Source organism: Xenopus laevis, chromosome 1L (genome assembly GCF_017654675.1).
Source record: "Xenopus laevis strain J_2021 chromosome 1L, Xenopus_laevis_v10.1, whole genome shotgun sequence".
NCBI classification, from domain to species: Eukaryota; Metazoa; Chordata; class Amphibia; order Anura; family Pipidae; genus Xenopus; species Xenopus laevis.
In genome coordinates this window covers 154,953,940-154,976,411 of record NC_054371.1, presented here as the reverse complement: position 1 = coordinate 154,976,411, position 22,472 = coordinate 154,953,940, and the positions used below count along the sequence as shown (strand labels likewise).

The window sequence follows — 22,472 nt, the reverse complement described above, 5'->3', positions numbered from 1 at the left end:
GCGAAGCCAGAAATCCAATCCTCAGGGAGATCGCCAATTTACTAACAGGTGTAGAGGACTATTCGCCAGTGAAAGAGACCGTCACTGGTGCAGTTTTACACCCTTTCGCCAGGTGCATTTTCGCTCAGGCAAGCGATCGTTACTCCGAAAATTATCTGAAGTGCTAATCTTTTTTTTACAGAACATTACCTTTCACCAGTTTCCATTGCCAGGTTATACCTATTCAAATTGCGTAAGTAAGTGTACTAACGAAATTTCTCTAGGCAGAAATTAACGTTATCAAAAGTTGCATCTTAGAGAATTAACCTATGCGCTGCGAAATTACGTCTGAAGAAGTGGCGCGAAGTGCGGCGGAGTCTTTGCAGGAGAAAATTCGCAACTTTAGTGAATTAGCCCCAATGTCTTTTATATTCTCTGAACATGTGGTCTCAATACAACTACAGTTTTATACATTTGATGACTTTTGATCATGCATGTACAAAACAATTTTAGATAGTAATCAGACTTTCAGATCTTACATTCTCACTCTAAAAAAGGGGGGGTAATTAAAGGGGCAGGCCTGGATTTATGTAAAGGCCACAAAGGCTCTTGCCTACAGCGGCATAAAATTACCGGCAGCATGCAAACTAGCTGCAGTTACCTCTGGAGCATTGGATGAGCAGGAGTCCCTAGTCCCCAGAGGCTGAAGAATGAACAAAGTAGCCGGTGGACGCGCATGTGTGCATGGGAGACAAGGAGCAGTGGGCTGTCAGGTAGGCATGCATGTGCGTGCTGGAGACAATGAATAGAAGAGAAACTGAACAATAAGACAAAAATTTAAAAAGAAACAATAACAATAAAATTGGATCATTTGGAAGCTGGAAAGAAGTAGAAGAGAAATAAGTCAAAAACCTTAAAAAAATGTAGGCCAATTGAAAAGTTGCTAAGAATTTGCCATTATATAACATACTATTGGGCCAATTCATTAACTTCGAGTGTAGGAATAGAAGAAAAAATACTTTGAATTTCAAAGTGTTTTTTTTGGCTACTTCGACCATCGAATGGGCTACTTCGACCTTCGACTATGATTTCGAATCGAAAGATTCGAACTAAAAATCGTTCGACCATTCGATAGTCAAAGTACTGTCTCTTTAAGAAAAAACTTCGACCCCCTAGTTCGCCTTTTTTTGGTTGAAGGATAATCCTTCGATAGTTGGATTAAAATCCTTTGAATCGTTCGATTCGAAGGATTTAATTGTTCGATCGAACGATTATTCCTTCGATCGTTCAATCAAAGTATTTGCGCAAAAGATTTTGCAAGATTTGCAAGATTTTCATTCCCAGTCGAATATCGAGGGTTAATTAACCCTCGATATTCGACCCTTGATGAATTTGCCCCTAATAGTTAACTAGAAGGTGAACAGATTTTTGCCAATTGCTATTATTTGTATACAATCTGAAAAATACAGTATGTATCTATTTCCTCTATTTTATTTGATTGGAATTGTACAGGTATGGGACCTGTTATCCAGAATGCTTGGGGCCTGAGGTTTTTTGGATAATGTATCTTTCTGTAATTTTGATCTTCATACATTGTCTACTATCATGAAATAAACCCAATAGATTGGTTCTGCCTCCATTAAGGATTAATTATAGTTTGGATCAAGTACAAGGTACTGTTTTATCATTACAGAGAAAAAGGAAATCGGTTTTTAAAAATTTGGATTATTTGGATAAAATGGAGTCTATTGGAGACTGCCTTTCTGCAATTCAGAGCTTTTTTGATAATGGGTTTCCAGATAATGGATCCTATACCTGTATACAGTATGAGAAAAGAGCTTATCCATAACTGGGGCAAATCATTTGGGAACTGTTGCTAAAATGAAAATTCAATATAAGCTTCATCATACTAAAATAAGACAGGATTTGGGAGTTTGATTTTGAATGTCTAATACAGGCTTTAGGGGGGCTCATTTTGCCTATAAGATGTCTTAGAGCCTACTCTTTTAAAATCACCAGAAATCTTGTTTCCCTACATGCAGGGTTTGTGGCAAATACATTTGTTTTGTTTGTGCTGGAATCGGTTATTTGAGTTAGCTCTAATATATTTGCTAGGAAAGGGAGCCTTCCCCCCTAAAAGATATATTGGATCTAACTGTCAATGAAAATCTGACACCCAATTCCTGCAAGAAGACAGAATAAAGAGAAACAGCTGCTGAGCGAGTGACAGTGTAGATAAACTTGATTATTTCAGAAATGGTACAGAAATTAAATTTTATTATTTAGAACGTTTTTTTTATTTCCGTATGATAAAGCTTATAATAAATGTTTTTTTAAAATTTTAGCAGTAGTTCCCTTTAAAAGGATACTGTCATGGGAAAAAATTCTGCACTGAAATCCATTTCTCAAAAGAGCAAACAGATTTTTTTGTATTCAATTGTGAAATCTGACATGGGACTAGTCAATTTCCCAGCTTCCCCAAGTCATGTGACTTGTGCTCTGATAAACTTCAATCACTCTTTACTGCTGTACTGCAAGTTAGAGTGATATCACCCCCTCCTTTCCCCCCCCCCAGCAGCCAAACAAAAGAGCAATAGGAAGGTACCCAGATAGCAGCTCCCTAACACAAGATAACAGCTGCCTGGTAGATCTAAGAACAACACTCAATAGTAAAAACCCATGTCCGACTGAGACACATTCAGTTACATTGAAAAGGAAAAACAGCAGCCTGCCAGAAAGCATTTCCCTTCTAAAGTGCAGGCACAAGTCACATGACCAGGGGCAAATTGACAAAATGTCTAGCACCATGTCAGATTTCAAAATTGAATATAAAAAAATCTGTTTTCTCTTTTGAGAAATGGATTTCAGTGCAGAATTCTGCTGGAGTAGCACTATTAACTTATGTGTTTTGAAAAAAACATGTTTTCCGTTGACAGGATCCCTTTAAGCTTTTCAGCCTACAGCAGGCGGCAAGAACTGGGCTTGGTTCTTCTTACCAGATTTTTTATCCAATGTTCATTGCAAAAGGCAGAATTCCACCAGGGCATATTTCTGTATAGGCACCCAAGGCCTCTATGCTTAGGGCCAACAATGGAGTGTTGCTCCATTAAATAATGGTACCAGTATGGTTGTAACAGATACAGATAAGGCAAATGTGTTAAATCAGTTCTTTTCTTCAGTGTATACAATAGAGGAGTCTGGGTTCACAGGCTCACTTAATAACTGCACGAATGGTTCAGCTCAATCTAGTCTGTGGCTGACTCAGGATATGATTCAAAAAGCTTTAATACAAATTAATGTAAACAAGGCTCCAGGGCCTGATGGCATACACCCCCGGGTTCTAAGAGAGCTTAGTTCAGTTTTAGACCAGCCCTTATTTCTGATTTTCTCAGATTCACTGTCATCTGGTATGGTGCCTATGGATTGGAGAAAAGCTGATGTTATTCCAATATTTAAAAAGAGATTACGATCTCAGCCTGGCAATTATAGGCCAGTAAGATTGACATCTGTGGTGGGCAAATTATTTGAAGGCTTGTTAAGGGATCACATTCAAAATTTTATCCTAATGAATGGCATTATGAGCAACAATCAGCATGGCTTTATGAAGGATAGGTCATGTCAGACGAATTTGATTGCATTTTATGATGTGTTAAGTAAGATTCTGGATAGTGGGGGGGCAGTAGATGTGATCTATTTGGATTTTGCCAAAGCGTTTGATACTGTGCCCTACAAAAGACTGCTTTCTAAACTAAGGTCTGTTGGGCTTAATGAAGTCGTTTGCACGTGGATAGGAAACTGGCTACAGGATCGGGTACAGAGGGTGATTGTTAATGGGACATTCTCTACTTGGAGTAAGGTTCTTAGTGGGGTCCCCCAGGGCTCAGTATTGGGTCCACGTTTATTTAACTTGTTCATTAATGACTTAGGGGAGGGTGTTGTAAGTAATGTATCAGTGTTTGCAGATGACACAAAATTATCCAGCCCGATTAATTCCATCCAGGATGTGGCATCCTTGCAACATGATCTTGACAAACTGGCAATCTGGGCAGCTAAGTGGCAAATGAGATTCAATGTTGATAAATGTAAAGTCATGCACCTGGGATGTAAGAATATCCAAGCCACTTATACCCTTAATGGGACTGCACTAGGCAAATCCATTATGGAAAAGGACCTTGGAGTCCTTGTAGATGATAAACTTGGCTGTAGCAAGCAATGCCAGTCAGCAGCATCAAGGGCAAATAAGGTCTTGAGCTGTATTAAAAGGTGCATAGAGTCAAGGGAGGAGGGGGACATTCTTCCACTGTATAGAGCACTTGTAAGGCCCCATCTAGAATATGCCGTACAGTTTTGGTCTCCATCACTCAAACAGGACATTATTGTATTAGAGAGGGTACAGAGAAGGGCAACTAAGCTGGTAAAAGGTATTGAAAATCTTAGCTATGAGGAAAGACTGGCCAAATTGGAGATGTTCACGCTGGAGAAGAGGCGCTTAAGGGGTGATATGATGACTATGTATAAATATATAAGGGGATCATATAATAATCTCTCTATTGCTTTATTTACCAGTAGGTCCTTCCAGCTGACACAATGTCACCCATTCCGATTAGAAGAAAAGAGGTTCCGCCTAAGGGGTTTTTTACAGTGAGAGCTGTGAAGATGTGGAATTCTCTCCCTGAATCAGTTGTACAGGCTGATACATTAGATAGCTTTAAGAAGGGGTTGGATGGCTTTTTAGCAAGTAAGGGAATACAGGTTATGGGAAATAGCTCATAGTCCAAGTTGATCCAGGGACTAGTCCGATTGCCATTTTGGAGTCAGGAAGGAATTTTTCCCCCTCTAAGGCAAATTGGAGAGGCTTCAGATGGTTTTTTTTGCCTTCCTCTGGATCAACTGGCAGATAGGTAGTTAATAAAAAAAAAAAAAGGTTGAACTCGATGGACATGTGTCTTTTTTCAACCTTACTTACTATGTTACTATGTTACTGCATGGAGGGGGACCCTCAAGTCACTATATAGGGTGCCACGTGATTTTCATTTTAAACTATAGTTATACAATATGGCAACTTACCAATGTTTTGGGACCCCAGATATCTAGTTAGGGTAAGGGCACACCTGGCGATTCAGGGAGATTTAGTCGCCAGGTGTGCCCTTACCCTTAAGCCACTGGGGGGAAGCACTCTGATCTGATCTGATCCAGTTGTCACATGTGCAATAAGCTATGTGTATGTACCATTTGGATCTGAGAAGAGGCTGATAAAGAGAGGAGTTTCTAGTGATGGAAATCTGGTGCTAAATGCCACAGATAAAGCTATTCGGTCTGTTACCTATTCAGTCTCAGATATCCAGAAGATTCTTCCCCCGGACCCTCCCCCTAACACTAAAGAAAAACAGAATCTGTAAGGATTGTAGAGATAAGAAAAGCAAAGAGACCACTTGGGTTATTGTGTTGTAAAGGAGCAGTAATGTAACTACCCTCTTCCGGGCCTGGGTGCAAGATGTGCACTGGCCCCCCCTCCAGACGCGTGGTTTCATTACCGTGTTTGCTGTGGCGTGATCTCTGGCGGGCCCCGAGGGTGAGCGGGTCCAGGTCCGATTGCACCCCCTGCTCCCCTGGTACTTACGCCACTGCAAAGGGTTGGTTTGCCCTTAGCTACTCCCTGTCTAACTGGGAATAAATTATATATAGACAATTGAGTTTACAAGAAGTTCTGCGTTACAACTTTATAAATCATGTGAGCACTTCAGTACACACACACACATATATAAATACTAAATATGATTTTTTAATTGGTAGAATTGTTTGAATTTAACAGAACTCTTTACTATTTACAATTTATAGATCATCAGAGGGAATACAGCTGAGTGGAGCTAATGGATTGTCCAGGAAAACCCACCATTCTCCATTGGAAGATTAACTATACAGCATGCTGACAGCTTTAGGTCTGATAAAACTTGTTATAGGTTGGTGGGTTCTGCAGTAAATACGTATTGGGTAGACAGCTCTGAAGACCAATATAGGGATAAAGGGGTTGATAAGATTTATGCCAATGTCCATAGCATTACTAATAAAGGCATAATGCACACTTTTTATCTTATAGGAAGGATGGAACTTTAGAATTCTCGGGGAATATTGATAAAACACTTGCAGAGGCAGGCAAGCATAGAATCACTTGAATGTTTATCTGGAAGTGATGAGGCTTCATCTGGCTATACTTCAACCACCGATGGACAGGTTTTGGAAATACAAGAAGAAAATGTGCAAGAAGCATTACAGCATCTAAATCAATCTATTGAGGCTTTTAATCATGGACTTCAAATGCTTCCCTGCCCCACAGACAACCAGAAGTCAGAAGATGGCTTGGACAAAATTGAAGTAGAGCCTTCTCTGTCTGCTAGAATTGCCCTAAATCCTTCAGCCTTGCCCTTCTGCCAAAAGCTAATTACAAACAGACAGTTGGCCTACAACACCCTAGATTCCACACCGAGGCATGAATTTTACATAAACTCTGTAGCACCTGGGAGACTAAAATGGAGTCGTCCATCACTAGATTTTCTTCGCAATGCTATATTGGTATGGTTTAATTCTTACTATTACACAAACTCAGTCTAGAATATGGCTCTACTTTTTAACTTATTATTCTGGCCATACATGTTTTCCTTTATACCTTGTCATGTGCTTTGTTGTCCTATATTTCCATTTTGTAATTGAATTATATTTTATGCAGGATGAAAACAAAACAGTCCCTGTGCCCTTGGACCAAGATGTGGAGAGCGGTAACAAAGATGAGCCTGAAAACTCTGAAGTGGTAAACACTTAAAACAGTAAGAAAAAAAAGAAAGAAAGTGGACCTGTTCATTTTGGATGGGTAAAAGGTGTCATGGTAAGAATCATTTCAAATTATGTTTTATAGATTTTTCACTATAGGATCGTTTTGTATTGCAGATCCAGTCATCTCATATTCTCTGTAATATAAATTAAATATTTTTCACCAGATTCGATGCATGTTAAACATCTGGTGGGGTCATCTTGTATCTGCGATTGCCATGGATCACTGCACAGGCTGGAATAGGTATGTTAATAATAAGGCTGGGAATATATTTCTATTGTAGTTTTCATTTTAGGAAAGCAAAAAATGGAAGGTCAGTATCACATGTCATATTACATGATATTTGCAGCTACATTTTCTGAGTGTGTTTATATTTTGGTTTATCCTGGTTGCTTAGAAAAATATTTTTCTAATTGTATAACTTTTAAATTAAATATACTGCTCTAACACTGATTGCTGAAGATAGCTCATTGGTCTGCTTTTTTTAATGCAGTGACATCGTCTAAAGCAGTTGTATGTATGTTCAATAAAATCAAATTGCATTTTCTAGAAAGTGATTTTTATTCACAATAACCCTTTCATCTTCTACTTATAACATAGGTCTCACTTGGGTGATCATACTTATGTCTGTCCTGGTGACTTCTATCACAGGCTTATCTATTTCTGCCATTTCCACCAATGGCAAAGTCAAATCAGTTATACTGTTTGTAGTATGTAAACAATATTTGGTATATAATCCCATATAATGGAATCTGTCTGACTGAGAAGATGATTGATTGAGAGAGGGGTGATCATATTTGCAGAAAATAAGTACTTTTCCTGAACTGTGCAATCCTCCTGCAGGTGGGACATATTTTCTTATCTCTCGCAGCCTGGGACCTGAGCTTGGAGGCTCCATCGGACTCATCTTTGCATTTGCCAATGCAGTCGCAGTCGCTATGCACACAGTAGGCTTTGCAGAGACTGTTCGTGATCTACTAATTGTAGGTTTTGTTTTTTCAAATGTCCACAAATGATATGTTAATGTACTGGAACGTGCAATAGAAATATATAACGTATTTTAAATCTAAACTAATAATTCAGCCTTAAGGGGTAAACTGAGTTATGGGCTATGTACAATTGAAACTAAAACTTTAGTGTTTCACTGCACACTCTTAAAATAAATTTACAATAATTCATCTAATGTTCAAATGATCACAAGTATAGCTTTTACAGTAGTGAGTAGGCTATGTTTATATACATACCCACAGGCAATTATCCCTGTAGGTCAGATATTGAACGAATAGTCTACACTCAGTCCACAGCCAATAATCCTGTTGTGTTAGATGACATATTCTATTTTATTCATAATATAAGGAAAGTAAAAACCCTGTGGTTAAAACAGAATTTCTATATCTGAGAAATTCTGTGATTTTAATTCCATCACTGTAACATAGAGCATTCTTAAAAGAACTAAGTTGAATAAACCGAAGTACATCAACAATTAAGTCAATATACCCAGATGAATAAAATATGTATTAACAAAAACGTTGACATGACAGTGTCCCTTAAATCTGTGTGGTTCTCCTTTAAAGGAACAGTAACACCAAAAACCTGTTTTAAAGGAATGACACTTTAATGTAGTGTTGCCTTGCACTAGTAGATGGGTGTGTTTGCTTCAGAAAGACTACTATAGTTTATATAAACAAGCTGCTGTGTAGTCATAGGGACAGCCATCTAAGAACTGGATACACAGCAGATAACAGATACTTTCTGAAGAATCCCATTGTATACCACAGAGCTTATCTGTGATCTGTTGGGTATCCTGTAACTTTTCTCCCTTTTCCAGCTTGAATATCTGTCCCTGTGGCTACACATCAGCTTATTTATATAAACTATAATAGTCTTTCTAAAACAAACACACCCATTGTATCATTATATGTTACATTATATTTTCATTACTTTAGAACACTTTCTTTTTTTGGTGTTACTGTTTCTTTAAGGCACTGTGCTTACTATAAAACCAACGCAGCCCATATTAGAATCGGCTCTTGACACATTGCAATATTCATCTATGTATCCAAAAACAGAAGTGAGGTTTTACAGAAAAAAAAATTGTCGTAACTGATTTCCATATTTTTTTCTAATAATTATCTTACTGTTATGCTCTGCCTTGATGCCTTTAAGCAATCTCTGTACTTGCCGTACCATGCATATAAAATATTGCTGTCTTTATAGGAAAATAATGCAGTCATTTCAGACCCAGTAAATGACATCAGAATCGTTGGTGTGATTACTGTGACGGTTCTTCTTGCTGTCTCATTAGCAGGAATGGAGTGGGAAGCCAAGGTCTGCATTATATTATACTGTTAATAAAGACTGTATATGATCTTCATCGGACTGATTTTTAATGAAACTCATACTTCCTTTTTTATTGAATTTTCACCAGGCTCAGGTTGTCTTTTTTATTGTGATCATGGTGTCCTTTGCAAGTTATTTTGTGGGAACATTAATCCCTCCTAGTGAGGAGAAACAAGCCAAGGGATTCTTCAACTACAAAGGTAAGTAAGCCAAGAATGCACCTGAAATCATCTGGTTTTCTCAATTAAAACAAATGATTAGTGCAGAACCTGCTACAGAGTACATTATAAAATGGCTTTTCTATGACAACAAGGGAAAAAATGTAGTTTTAAACTATTGAAAACAAGTGAACTATTTGACTTTAACTAATGGCACATAGAGTAAATCTAAGTAAATATTAAAGTCTGCTGATATTTACCTGATGTAACAAACAACCAATTATACAGTTCTTATGCCATAGGATCAATATTCATGGAAAACATTGTTCCCGACTGGCGAGGCGAAACTAGTTCCTTCTTTGCCATGTTTTCCATATTTTTCCCATCAGCTACTGGTATCTTGGCAGGTGCTAACATCTCAGGAGATCTGAAGGTACTGGCATTTGGTTTTCTTTCAATATTAAGGATGCGCTTATAAAAATGAACTATAACTATAAATTTATAACTATAAAATAGAATATTTTTATATTCCCAAAACCAACAAAAGTCCATTAAAATCCAAAGATAGAAATTCAGTTTGTAATTCAATGTGTAGTCCAGAAGTCCCAATGCAAAATAATTTTGCGACAATCAATCGGTCTCTGGGCGCTGCCTCTTCAAATAAACGGATGGTCAAACTGGTACAGTGTCGGACTGGCCCGGCGGGATACCGGGAAAATACCCGGTGGGCCCCGACCCTAGTGGGCCCCCGCCGGGCCAGACCCCCTCTCCCAAACAGTTTTTTAAAAAAATAAATAAATAAAATTTCGGCGCATCGCAGCGCCGTTTGCGCATGCGCGCTGAGCGCCGTTTGCGCATGCGCGCCTAGCGCCATTTGCGTGATGCGCCGCCTAGGAAATTATGCCGAGCGGCGATTCGCCTAGGTAGCGGGGGCCAGAGGGGGGCCCTGGACACCAGTCCCGGTGGGCCCCGGGCCCCCCAGTCCGACCCTGAACTGGTATGTATCTATAAAACAAAGTAAAAGAAGGGCGTGCTCCCCTAGTGTAATACCTTTTAAAATGTTTTTTTATTAAAATAAAATGCACTTACAAGATTGTAAGCATCAACAGCTCATCAGTAAGCAGTAAGAAGAATCAAACCCAATGCGTTTCATCACCAATTTGTGACTTCCTCAGGGGCACATGATCAATACAGCATGATCTGCCTGTCAACCTAGTGCCCACTGACACTTGCAGCTAGGTATTAGAGGGATGAACTTCTGACTGTTCCCTGGGTAACTCATGCAAATAGTACATATCTTATCGATCATGTTACCCTGAGGAAGTCACAAATTGGTCTTGATTCTTTTCACTGCCAACTGATGAGCTGCTGATGCCTACAATCTTGTAAGTGCATTTTATTTTAATAAAGGAACATTTTAAAAGGGATTGCACTAGGGGAGTGTGCACTTCTTTAACTTTTCTTTATAAATATATTTGATTTTCTTTGTTTCTTTGCTTTCTTTTGTGTTTTAATAAATCTTCTTTCTATGAGGTGGCCTATTTTTGTTCAATAATCACAGGCCTTGGACTACTCATGTAAGTTCTTACTGCAATTAGTGTAAAGTAAACAAAAGCCATGTTTGCTAACCTCTTATTAAATGTCAATTTCAGGACCCAGCAGTGGCAATACCAAAGGGAACACTGCTGGCTATATTCTGGACAACTGTTTCATACTTGGCTATCTTTGCTACCATTGGTGAGTTCATATCTCTTAACTAATTATAAGAATTTTATATTCTGGAACCAGAGATTTTTTTAAAAGGCATATAAATGTCAACATTAATTTAACAGTAATTACTGCATTAATCATATTTAGCATTATTTCTATAACACAAGTTTTCCAATGAATCTGATGATTTTATGTTGCCTTGAAAAATATCCAGCTACTTAATTATTTCTTACAGTAAGGGTAATTTATCAACACTCTGCAAATTTGCCCATGGGCAGTAACTTATGGCAACCAATCAAATTTTACTTTCAGCTGGCTGAAAAAAAACAATTGCTGATTGGTTGATATGAGTTACTGCACTCACACTTGATAAAGGGCTCTGGGCCCGAAACATGTTGTGTGCAATAAAGAGCACTTAGCAGCAAGTTCTGCCTCTTCGTTTGCTTTCTCTCAGCTCTCTTGTTAATTGATCTCATTTCCTACACCTGGAGCGGGGGTGCCTTGCTGAGATTGAGAGCATAGCTGCCAGTTCCCCAGTCACCCTGTTATATTGTCCAGATATGAGTTACTGCGCAGGGCCCCAATGTGTATGTGTTGTAACACTGCCATACATGTTCTGCTAATCTAAGTCTATACTCTGCTCTGCACTCAGGTTCATGTGTTCTGCGTGATGCATCAGGTATTTTAAATGACACAATACCTATGAATAATACAATGGATTGTGAAGGGCTGAGCTGTCAGTTTGGATGGAACTTCACTTCATGCCGGGAAACAGAAAGTTGCTACTATGGACTAGCTAACCACTATCAGGTGAGATTGCCTGTCATTACACAGAGCAAGTGCACTTAGTGCAAAAGATGTAGAAGATACCACCATATTTGCTCCTATTTGATATTATTTTTGCCAATATGCTCTGATCTTTGGTAAATATATGGACACATAATGGAAAATAAATATGCAAAATAATTATAAATATTAGCTGTCATTTTATACAGTAACACCATTAATGAAATTCCTTTCTCTACATTCTATAAAGCAAATTTATATGTAATTTGATTTAAATAATAAATTTCACACAATTTTAACAGTCCAGCCAGGTGATTTTCAAATTACATACATTCGATAGGTACCCACTTTAGGTGGAATACATATACAAGGTGTATAAGCTGTATAAAATAGTTGCTCTATTTTCCTTCAGAGGGCACACAAAGTTTTTGCTAATATGTATAAATTAGCAGACCGTCTCAGTCTTTGTGTTGCCAGTTTAATGTTTTACACTTACAGTAAAGACAGCAAAACCTGAAAATATTTGGCTAACCGAGAGATTGTCAGATCAGATTAAGATAAAATAATATAAGCAAGAAGTCTTGGGTATATCTATATATATACAGTATGTGTGTCACAACACATGCATCTACACACACACACACTTGTCTTCTTAATCCTTAATCCTTCTTAATCCTTTACAGTAATTGCTTTAAGTGAAGGCCAGTATATCACCATATTCAGTGTTTTGGTTTCTGTTTCAATCCCAGGCAATGAGCATGGTATCAGCCTTTAGTCCTCTCATCACCGCTGGCATCTTTGCTGCGACACTTTCCTCAGCTCTGGCCTGTCTTGTCTCTGCTCCCAAGGTCTTCCAAGTAAGATAACATTTCTGTTTGTTTATTTCTCTGCAATAATCATTTACACAATATTTATATCCGTTAGAACATTTTTTTCGTGCTGAATTCCTCATTTTCCTTTGTATGTAAATTAACTATGTAGCTCTCACTTTCTCTGCCACCCAATAGTGCCTTTGCAAGGACAAACTTTACCCTTTCATTGGATTTTTTGGGAAAGGTTATGGAAAGAACAATGAGCCAATTCGAGGATACATTGTCTCCTTTGCAATTGCTATTGCATTCATACTTATTGGTGAGTGCTTATTAGTCCCTATTTCAGAACAACCCTTCTTTTTTACATTAATTTCTGTGTGCAAATTTGTTTAATCTCCATATTCAGGTGTTTAAAAGCTATGAATTTCCATGGTTCTCTAAGGCCTAGCTACATCATCATTACATGATAGGTGATCTATACATCATGCATTCTGCAGCTAAAAAAATGTATTATTGTCTTATGCTATTACAAGGTTAGCTGCATGATATGTGGCAGATAAGCTTTCGGTTTCAATTTATTTTTTTACCAGCATTTCTCTACTATTAATCCACAACCATACAGTAGTGGAGCCTCTTTTGTAAAAATGAAGTTCTCATTGTTAATGATTAAATGACCAAATGATGAGGAAATCTCAAATACGAATACAATGAATTGACCTGTTAGATACCAAAAAACAGATTTCTAACACTTTTGATATTCTACACAGCTGAGCTGAACACCATTGCTCCGATAATCTCCAACTTTTTTCTTTGTTCTTATGCTCTTATCAACTTCAGTTGTTTCCATGCCTCCATCACCAATTCTCCAGGTAAAAACAGTTAAAAATATGAATAACAAATGAAGAGCCATGTCGCTCTCTAAGTATTTCTATAATATACTATTAATTCTTCTTAATCTTTCAGTTTTCATTATAGTTACTGTAAATATGTTTTCATCTGTTTGTATACTTGGTATAAACCAAAATTATTATATATTTTTATGAGAAAGAGCATAGTATTACCCTGCTGCAGCATTTTTAATCTGAAACCACTGGTTATAGCTAGCGTATAATAAATTGTCTACTCTATTGCTCTACAGGCTGGCGTCCCTCCTTCCGTTACTACAGCAAGTGGACTTCCCTTTTTGGAGCTGTTGTATCTGTGGTCATCATGTTTCTCCTTACTTGGTGGGCAGCAATAATTGCTGTTGCCATAATCATAATACTTCTGGGCTATGTAACTTACAAGAAGCCAGGTATGGGAGCCATGTATATATTTGTCCCTTTGAAGCGCCAGTACATAACTGCTGCCTAGACATGCTCATCATATTTAAAGGCCAGCTTGCTGATGTTCTGTTTAATTTTTCTTTCCCTATGTAGAAGTAAACTGGGGCTCTTCAGTGCAGGCTGGTGCATACAACATGGCACTCACATACAGTGTGAACCTAAGTGGAGTCCAGGAACATGTCAAGAACTACAGGTAGTGATCAGTATGTTTTACGGTATTATATGCTCAATGCATATAGCATAACCATTGTGATGTATTTTATACAGGTATTTCATGCTTATCCCATATTTTCAACTGTGTTTTTTTTTCTCTCCTTAGGCCACAATGTCTGGTCCTCACTGGACCTCCTAGCTTTCGTCCAGCTCTGGTAGATTTTGTTTGCTCAGTTACAAAGCATACCAGTTTGATGATTTGTGGCAATGTTGCTATTGTGAGTACTACTGGGTAATATTATAAGGGTTTCATCTTACCAGTTGATCCTCTAAATTATTTTACATGCTCACTTAGGGGCAGATTTATCGAGAATCGATTTTCGAAGTGAAAAAAACGTTGAAATCCGACCATCGAATAGGGTAGTCCGACATTCGAAGGCGAACGATTTTTAAGATCGAATGATTCGAACGATCTAATCATACGATCGTACGATTTGCTTCAACTTCTAAAAACGTAGCCAAATGTTGGCTATATGTTCTAGGAGGTCCCCAAAGGCTAACATAGCAATTTGGCAGGTTCAAGGTGGCGAAGTGTCAAAGTTTTTTTAAAGAGACAGTACTTCAATTATCGAATAGTCGAATCGAAGTTCGAATCGAAGTCAGTCGAATTTAGCATATTCGATGGTCGAAGTACCCCAAAATTACTTCAAAATTCGAAGTTTTTCAATTTGAACATTCACTTCGAATTTACTTCGACCCTTAGTAAATGTGCACCATAGAGTATATACCATATACTTGTTATACATCAGAACTGAATTCTCTCTACAGTCTTCAAGACAGTCTTGAAATATTATATGTAATCAAGTTATTGACATTTGAGACCCATTTACAGCTTCATAAGATTGATTCTAGGGCTTTGCTAAAATGGGAGATACCACTGCTTAAACCCCCCAGAACTGAAGTTGATGTAAATAGCAGAGGTCGTTATTGTATATAGCTATAACACATCTAGATGGAGAAATCAGTGTGCACAACATTTAAACTGGGCACTCATAGGCCATGTTACAGTAATGTCTAGACTTTCATATCCTGGGTTAGGAACCCTGTAAAACAACAGAACATGCCTTTTAAAGAATTTTAAAGAACAGTATCATCAAGAAATAATTATTTTAAAGTAACTAAAATACAGATATAGGATCAGCTGGGAAATTGACAATATGTCTAGCCCCACGCCAGATTTCAAAACTGAATATAACAAAATCTGTACTCTTTTGAAAAATGGATTTCAGTGCAGAATTCTGCTGGAGCAGCACTATTAACGGATGCGTTTTGAAAAAAATATGTTTTCCCATCACAGTATCCCTTTAAAATCTGCTTGAAATTGGGTCTATGGGAAATGGCCTTACTGTAATCTGGAACTTTCTGGATAACAGGTTTCCATACCTATAATAATAATGTACTGTACTGTTGCCTTCACTAGGCTGCAGGCATGCATTTGTGGCTTGACTAATTATCTCATAGAATTGCTGGGGTGGGTGGGAGGGAGGGAAGCAAAATTATCCTTTTTTGGTTTTCAAATCTGGTGAATTTGCATCAAAGTACCAAACTATATTTTTGAGGGTGCCACGCAGAATCCAACTGTTTACCTGTCCACAATGAATGACCTAATCACTATCCATTGTTTAGGGTGATCAACCTTAGAGCGCATACACAAAATAAATTTGCCAATCTCCTCTTTCCCCATATATGCATTTTAAAGTATAAACTCTGCAGCATATTTTTCTTATGTTTTTTTCCTCATTACTCCTTGGAATTAGTTGGAGGAAGAAGCAGAGTAATGATGATGTTATAGATATAAGACAGTCAATCTAGGATTTTAGTAATGACACTTCAAAACCTCTACTAAGTGTGTGCCTGAATAAGCTGCAGCAGACATAAATGAGCAGGAAGAGGAAAGAAGAACAAAAAAAATATGTGAAAGAGTCAGAGAGAGAACAAATAGGAAAAAAGAGACAACCAGAATATGACATTTTCTCCAGTATAGAGTATTCATGGATTTTGTGTTTACCCTTACTTTGCCAGTCCTTGGTTTGCAAAGATTCTTAGTTCCATACAACAGTACTACTGCCACCCCAGTTATGCAGCCCTCCTCTCATCATTCCCATAACAGTTTGATTTAAAAAAAAAATGGGAAGGGAGTGGCAGATAAAAGGAAGATTAATAAATGAAATTTTGTGGATTATAAAACATTTTTTAATAAATGTCAGAAATATGTAACATCTTACAGTGTCAAAGCACATACAGAACTAGCACCTATTAGTATTTTCTTTTACAACTGTATCGTTTCTTACAGCTAAGGAGCCCGCATTTTCTTTATATAACTATACGGAGTATCACATGAATGTAGCATATGTGCATCCCCTTATGGCAGGGATCATCAACCTCTTTTCAGCCATTGTTGAACTACAATCCCCAAAAATATAGTTCAACAACAGGTAAAAAGTTACAATCTCACAATTCCTCCCTTAAAGGTACATACAACTTCTAAGGTTAAGGTAAATATGTTACAGGAGTGGCAAATTCCATGCATTCTTATGACCTGAAAACAAGTTTCAAAATTGCATCGCTATGGGCATTTTTCAAGCACCAAATATTGTCATTTAGTACAGTTATGCCCTAACACTCCCAAATGGAACATGTGGGTATATATGGTTTTACGGATTGTTAGCACCACAAAAAAATAGCAGTTTTGTCATATAGGGCTGTGTTGAAGAGATGTCAATCACTACAGTGTATATAATTTATATAGTCATATTCTATGGCTATATAGTGTTTTAGGTTGAATGATTAAAAATAATCTAAGACTACAGAAAGCTTCTAGGTAAACAAGGATTCTGTAATATGCATAAAAGATACATTTTCAGATGCTTAACAAAATGAAACCTATCTAGTCGATGTGTTGTGACTAAAACAAAGTGGTCTCCCATTGTACATAGCAAATTCCTGCTATGGTTTACAATAGCCCAATACATTATTATAAACAGTTCTCTAGTCAGAAAAGCAATGAATTGAAAAAAAATCCAAATTATGCCAACCCAGAAAGATTCTATTTTTAAAGAAGCAAATGAATCTAAAATATTTTGGATTGAGCATTTTATGTATATTACAAAATCCTCTTGCATACAGGATCAGCTTGTAATTTTCTTTTAATCATTTATTTTATATGGCCATCAAGAGTGTTATTGGACAATGGTCACTGCCCATTACTTTGCTCCTGATCTTGCAATCACATAAAGCTGGGCGTAATGCTTTAGACAGCACAAAATAATCCAGCCTCCAACCAACATTCTTAGCCCGGGCATTCATCATATATGTCCAGAATGTGTATGCACTTGGCTTATCAGGGTACAGCTCTCGGAAGCTGTCCAGGTAGCCCTCAGCCAACAGTTCTCCAAAGCCTTGGCGTTCCTGTGGGGTGAAACCAGGGGTCTTCTTGTTTGTCTTGGGGTTCTTTAGGTCAATCTCCTGGTGCGCCACATTCAGATCACCACACAGTATTAATGGCTTCTTGCTGTCTAATCCCTTTAGGTAGGCACGGAAATCCACATCCCAGCGCTGGCGATAATCTAAACGCACTAGGCCACGGCTCGAATTGGGGATATAAGCAGCAATTACAAAAAAGGAGTCGAACTCTGCTGTTATCACACGACCTTCCTTATCATGTTCTTCAATTCCTACAAGAGTATACAACATACAGGGTTACATTACCTCTCTGCCTGTGGTACCTATGGCAAACAGACAAAGTTAATCGAGAAATTCTTCTGTCAGAAATAAAGCATTTTGAAGCAACAATCTTGCAAGAATACAAAGTGTGTACTTTTACCTGAGCATATAAAAACTATGAAATCTGAACCTTTAATGTAAAAATGTTTTTTTTTTTAAAGACAAATATATATAGAAAGGGTTAATTATACAATGTCTCAAAGAATAATGAAAATATTTTTGTCCCAGTTTAGTCAAACTGTAAAAAAAACAAAAAACAGTAACACCAGGAAATAAGTGTTTTAAAGTAATTAAAATACAGGTATAGGATCTATTATCTAGAATGCTTGGGACCTGGGGTTTTCTGGATAAAGAACAGATAGGATTAAAGAGATACTGACACCAGAAATTAAACCTTTTTTTACATCTATCATAAAATTGTCTTTGCATGCTATCTATAATTTCACCATAAAACTATAAAACAGATGCTTTTACATTACCCATCTGATCCCCCATTTTCCTCTATGAGGGGGCTGCCATATTTGAGTTTCAGCAGTCTGTTAACATTAGAAACTCACAGGGTGAGAAGGGGCAGTCAGGTTAACAAAACAGTTAGGTTTAGGAACTTCAAGTAACAATTAAAAAAGCAGCCCTATGAGTGAAAAACAATCAATTTTTTTTGTGTTAGTATCACTTTAAGTACAAGGTATTTGATTTATTAATACAGAGCAAGTTTAAAATGTGCTTATGGGAAATTGCCTTCCTGTAATCTGGAATAAGGGATCCCATATCTGTCATGTACTGATGCCCTACACTGATAGAAGTTGCAGGCCTGAATCTGTGGGCAGTCCACAATGCCTAGAAAATTCACAGGTTTACAAAGCGATAAAAGATTGGCTCTCTAAAAGCAATGAGTCTACAGAGCCTTATCTGTTATCTGCTATGTATAGTAGTCTTTCTGAAGAAAAGACACGATTACCAGTGTAGGGCAACAGTACTTTATATTTTTCTTACTTGAAAACACTTTCATTTTTTGGTGTTGCTGTTCCTTTAAGCATCAATGCAACGCTTTTAAAAAAGTAGTTGGATACTTAACTGAATTCATGGACAAGTTCTTCCACTTTATTTTGATCATGTACATTGTTGTGCATACTGCCCCCTTAATATATCTAGACTTTAACAAACTCCTTGTATGACATTCAAGGGGACCAATTTAAAATAAAAACAGACCCAAGGGCTTCACCTTCCTACAAACTAATCTTTTCAGACTGTATACACAGATGAAACCAAAACAGAATTAATTGGATATGAATACTTACCAATACCATATGTGACATTTAATGGCTTGTCCTTGCAGAGCATGGCCACTCCACTGTACCCCTCCTTTTCATCAGGGCATGCCCAGTATTTGTGGGGGTATTCTGGCATATCCTTAACATCTGGAGGCAGCAATTTCTCTGCACATTTTATTTCCTGGAGACACATGATGTGTGGGTCCTCCTCTCGCACCCACTAAATAATTAGAAAACAGACATTTGTGTACTAGTCAGCTTGTGAATGGGGTTGTTTCTAAAACATATAAGCCTTATTTTTGTCTGAAAAACTGCAATGAAATAAGTCTGTGCTGAAGTAAGCATGGTGTGCGTGCGTGTGTGTGTGTGTGTAATAAACTGTACTTTTTGTGCATTAACATTTTTTGTTTGACAATTCTTTAAATCCTAGGAGTGCTGTTCTTGGTCTTGTACTAGCTCACAGGTTTGGTTGCTGCATATGGTGTGCATCCTTTCACCCATTTTAAATATATTTTAATATTTATTTTCAGTTAGGCCATATATACTACCATAAACATGCCACTGTTTTTTTTCCTCTCAAATTCACACCTTTACTTCTATGATACTGAACCCTACTGTGGCCATGAGAAGGCATTGACATTCTTTTTTTTACTGCAATGATTTTATCCATACTACATTATTTAGCTGAGCTTCTTTTATGTAAATCCTACATGCCTCAGAAATATGCACCTTTACCAGCAATTACGTCCTTTCATAACACAGGAATGACAATGACCTATGCTTCGAAAATATAAGACTACTATAACAATGTATTTTTGTTCTCACGTTGTGCCGGACTGCATTCAAAATGACCTAAAAACCAAAGCATGAAATCATCTTATAATCAAGTGTAAATGTCATGTGGATTACATGAGCAGTATCTAGGTCCTTTCTTAAGTGGAGGTCTGTTTTCACACATACTCATTTTTCCCTACCCACCATTAGCACTCAGTAATAAGCCCTTGTGGATAACATAACATAGTCATATCAGATGTGACAGCTACTATAACCGTTAGCCCAAACATTATTACTACAGTAGCTATTTTCCATGCATAGACTTGTAAGGCAAAATGATAAACACAGACTTGAATTCAGTCTCATTGCATCAAGTATTAGTAGAAGATGCTGGGATTTGTAACTTACTAAAAGTAACAGGGAAGTACATTTGACAACCCAACAGACATTTCTATGCACACACATTAGATATATACACTTACAAAAGTTTTACAAAAAAAAATCACTCAAAATGTTGCATATTTTTTCCAGGAACATCTCATAACTGCATTAAGTTCTGTCTCTCAGAACTTCTACCTTGTGCGGATTTCAAACAGAATCAGTTTCGGTTTGACAAGCCCCACATCCTGTTTGCGCGAGTAGACTACAGTAGCTTTGTTACATCTGGGTGAGACCAATGTTATAATTATTACTAGAAAGCAGAACTTCTGTTGAAATTATGGTGGCAAACAGGAAGAATAGACCATAAATAGTAAAGCTGTCTAACTGACATTGCCCTTCTCCCAAAGTGAGTTTAACTGTACTCACTAACCAACAAACCATTGTGTACTAAACAACAAAAAGTGTTAGTAAAGATGGCATGTATAATACTTGCAAGATATGTAAGTGTTGAGTGGGACACCAGTTGACAATCTGAAATGAACATAAGTACTTAATATTTATTATAGAAGACTAAAGGGTAAATATTTACTGTCAGCCATCAATGGATTGGTTTATTCTATATTGTAATGCTATTGTACTCACATTCAATCCCTGCTTTTTGATCCAGGCCCTGATTCCATCAACGTTCCAGGAGCTGATCTTCAGTGTGTACTTTTTGCCATCAGCTGAGGTTACATTGTCTGGTGCATCTTCATACAAAACAACTGGTTCTGGCTCTTTTGCAGCCTTCCCTGCTCCCTTCTTCCCCTTCTTAACTTCCGGTTCTGGAAGATACAATGGGATACTCTGATAAGGTCATAATTCCCAGACAATAGCAGAAAGTTGTACCATGTGAAAATATAGAACAATACCTTTTATTGGATAAATTAGATTATAGAAGGAAAGTTTCCCAGACAACTTAGATACATTGGGTTTATACTACGGGTTATATTTATCAAAGAGTGAAGTTAGAGATCTCCACAGTCCGGTGAAATACCGCCCGTCTCCATTCATTTCTATGGGATTTTTAAAGGTGTATTTATCAAAGGGTGATCGTGAAAGTTCATCATTTGATAAATACGCCTTTAAAAATCCCATAGAAATGAATGGAGAGAGGCTGTATTTCACTCTGTGGACTGTTGAGATCTCTAACTTCACTCTTTGATAAATATACCCCTATGTCGGAAGAAGAGACATTTCCTGCATTTTATGATCAAAGTATATTAAACCACCGAAAAAGGGGGCACAGGACAATCTATATTGATCATGCACCACGTGGAACAGGTGATCCAGGTGCACCAGACCATCAGCTTAGGGAGCGGATAAAACAGTAAGATACAAAAAGAGGGGTATCAGGCACATCGAAAAACTCCACAAGTTAAAAATGTAGTATTTATTGTAGATTCATTTAAAAAAGGAACTGTATCTCCATTGGCCCTATGCGTTTTGTGCCTCTCAGGGTATGACTAAGGACACTTGCATGCAGGCCCAATGGAGATACGGTTCCTTTTTAAATTAATCTATAATAAATATTACATTTTTAACTTATTTTTGGCGGCCATTGTGGAGTTTTTCAGAGTTCCAGATCAACCTCCTTTTCTATTTTTCTTATAATCTAAGCAGCCAATAAAAGGCATGACCATATATATATATATATATATATATATATATATATATGTCCCGTTTGTCACATATGCAGGTGATCATCATTGGAGCTTATTCTTACCATTCCCATCCTCCTGGGGCTCAGCAGCACAAACTTCTTCCTTCTTCCCTCTCTTGGGCATTTTCAGGGCTGTACAAATTGGCCTCAGGGAGAGCAGAGATCGGAGCGTGGTGAACAAAGGAGCTGGGCAAGGAAACAAAGACAGTCCATTCATTCATATGCACACATTTCATTTAGCAATCGAATCTCTTGCTACTAACAGTGAAGTTATAAACACAGCCATTCTGCCCCCCAGTGACAAACAGCAATTACACACGCTGTCCAACAGTCTGACTTTTCATAACAAAGCCCCGCAGTCTCTCATCACTACTTACACGTCCTGCAACGTTGTGTTTAATAGAAAGCACCTCGAGTCAAGTGCTACACAGAATCCCTACGTCACAAGTCTCACCACGCGAGATTATGGCGG

The 22,472-nt window shown here is 37.6% G+C and overlaps 2 protein-coding genes across 2 annotated transcripts; one reads left to right on the top strand and one right to left on the bottom strand.

Annotated features, from left to right (window-relative positions):
* The first annotated feature begins 6,649 nt into the window (after positions 1-6,649).
* On the top strand, positions 6,650-14,471 carry LOC108695638 (solute carrier family 12 member 3-like). Its single transcript, XM_041584923.1, has 13 exons — positions 6,650-6,784; positions 7,609-7,788; positions 9,023-9,133; positions 9,234-9,345; positions 9,606-9,736; positions 10,956-11,040; positions 11,666-11,823; positions 12,549-12,656; positions 12,807-12,930; positions 13,379-13,480; positions 13,750-13,905; positions 14,030-14,129; positions 14,256-14,471. The coding sequence occupies exons 1-13, from the start codon at positions 6,650-6,652 to the stop codon at positions 14,383-14,385; spliced, it is 1,632 nt and encodes a 543-aa protein (XP_041440857.1). The 3' UTR covers positions 14,386-14,471.
* A 1,853-nt stretch (positions 14,472-16,324) lies between these two features.
* apex1.L (APEX nuclease (multifunctional DNA repair enzyme) 1 L homeolog) lies at positions 16,325-22,406 on the bottom strand (the record flags this gene model as incomplete). The annotated part of the gene is given in 5 exon segments (NM_001091760.1): positions 16,325-17,823; positions 19,171-19,363; positions 20,941-21,122; positions 22,064-22,186; positions 22,378-22,406. Coding segments are annotated over 4 exon segments (951 nt in total). The 3' UTR covers positions 16,325-17,308.
* Between the last annotated feature and the right edge of the window lie 66 nt (positions 22,407-22,472).

Bases quoted from the DNA above. Each gene is read 5' to 3' on its own strand.
- LOC108695638 (XM_041584923.1), top strand. From the start codon at position 6,650: ATGTGCTTTGTTGTCCTATATTTCCATTTTGTAATTGAATTATATTTT. The intron at 12,657-12,806 runs GTAAGATAACAT...GCCACCCAATAG, and splicing joins CTGCTCCCAAGGTCTTCCAA to TGCCTTTGCAAGGACAAACT. The intron at 14,130-14,255 runs GTAGTGATCAGT...TTCTCTCCTTAG, and splicing joins GAACATGTCAAGAACTACAG to GCCACAATGTCTGGTCCTCA.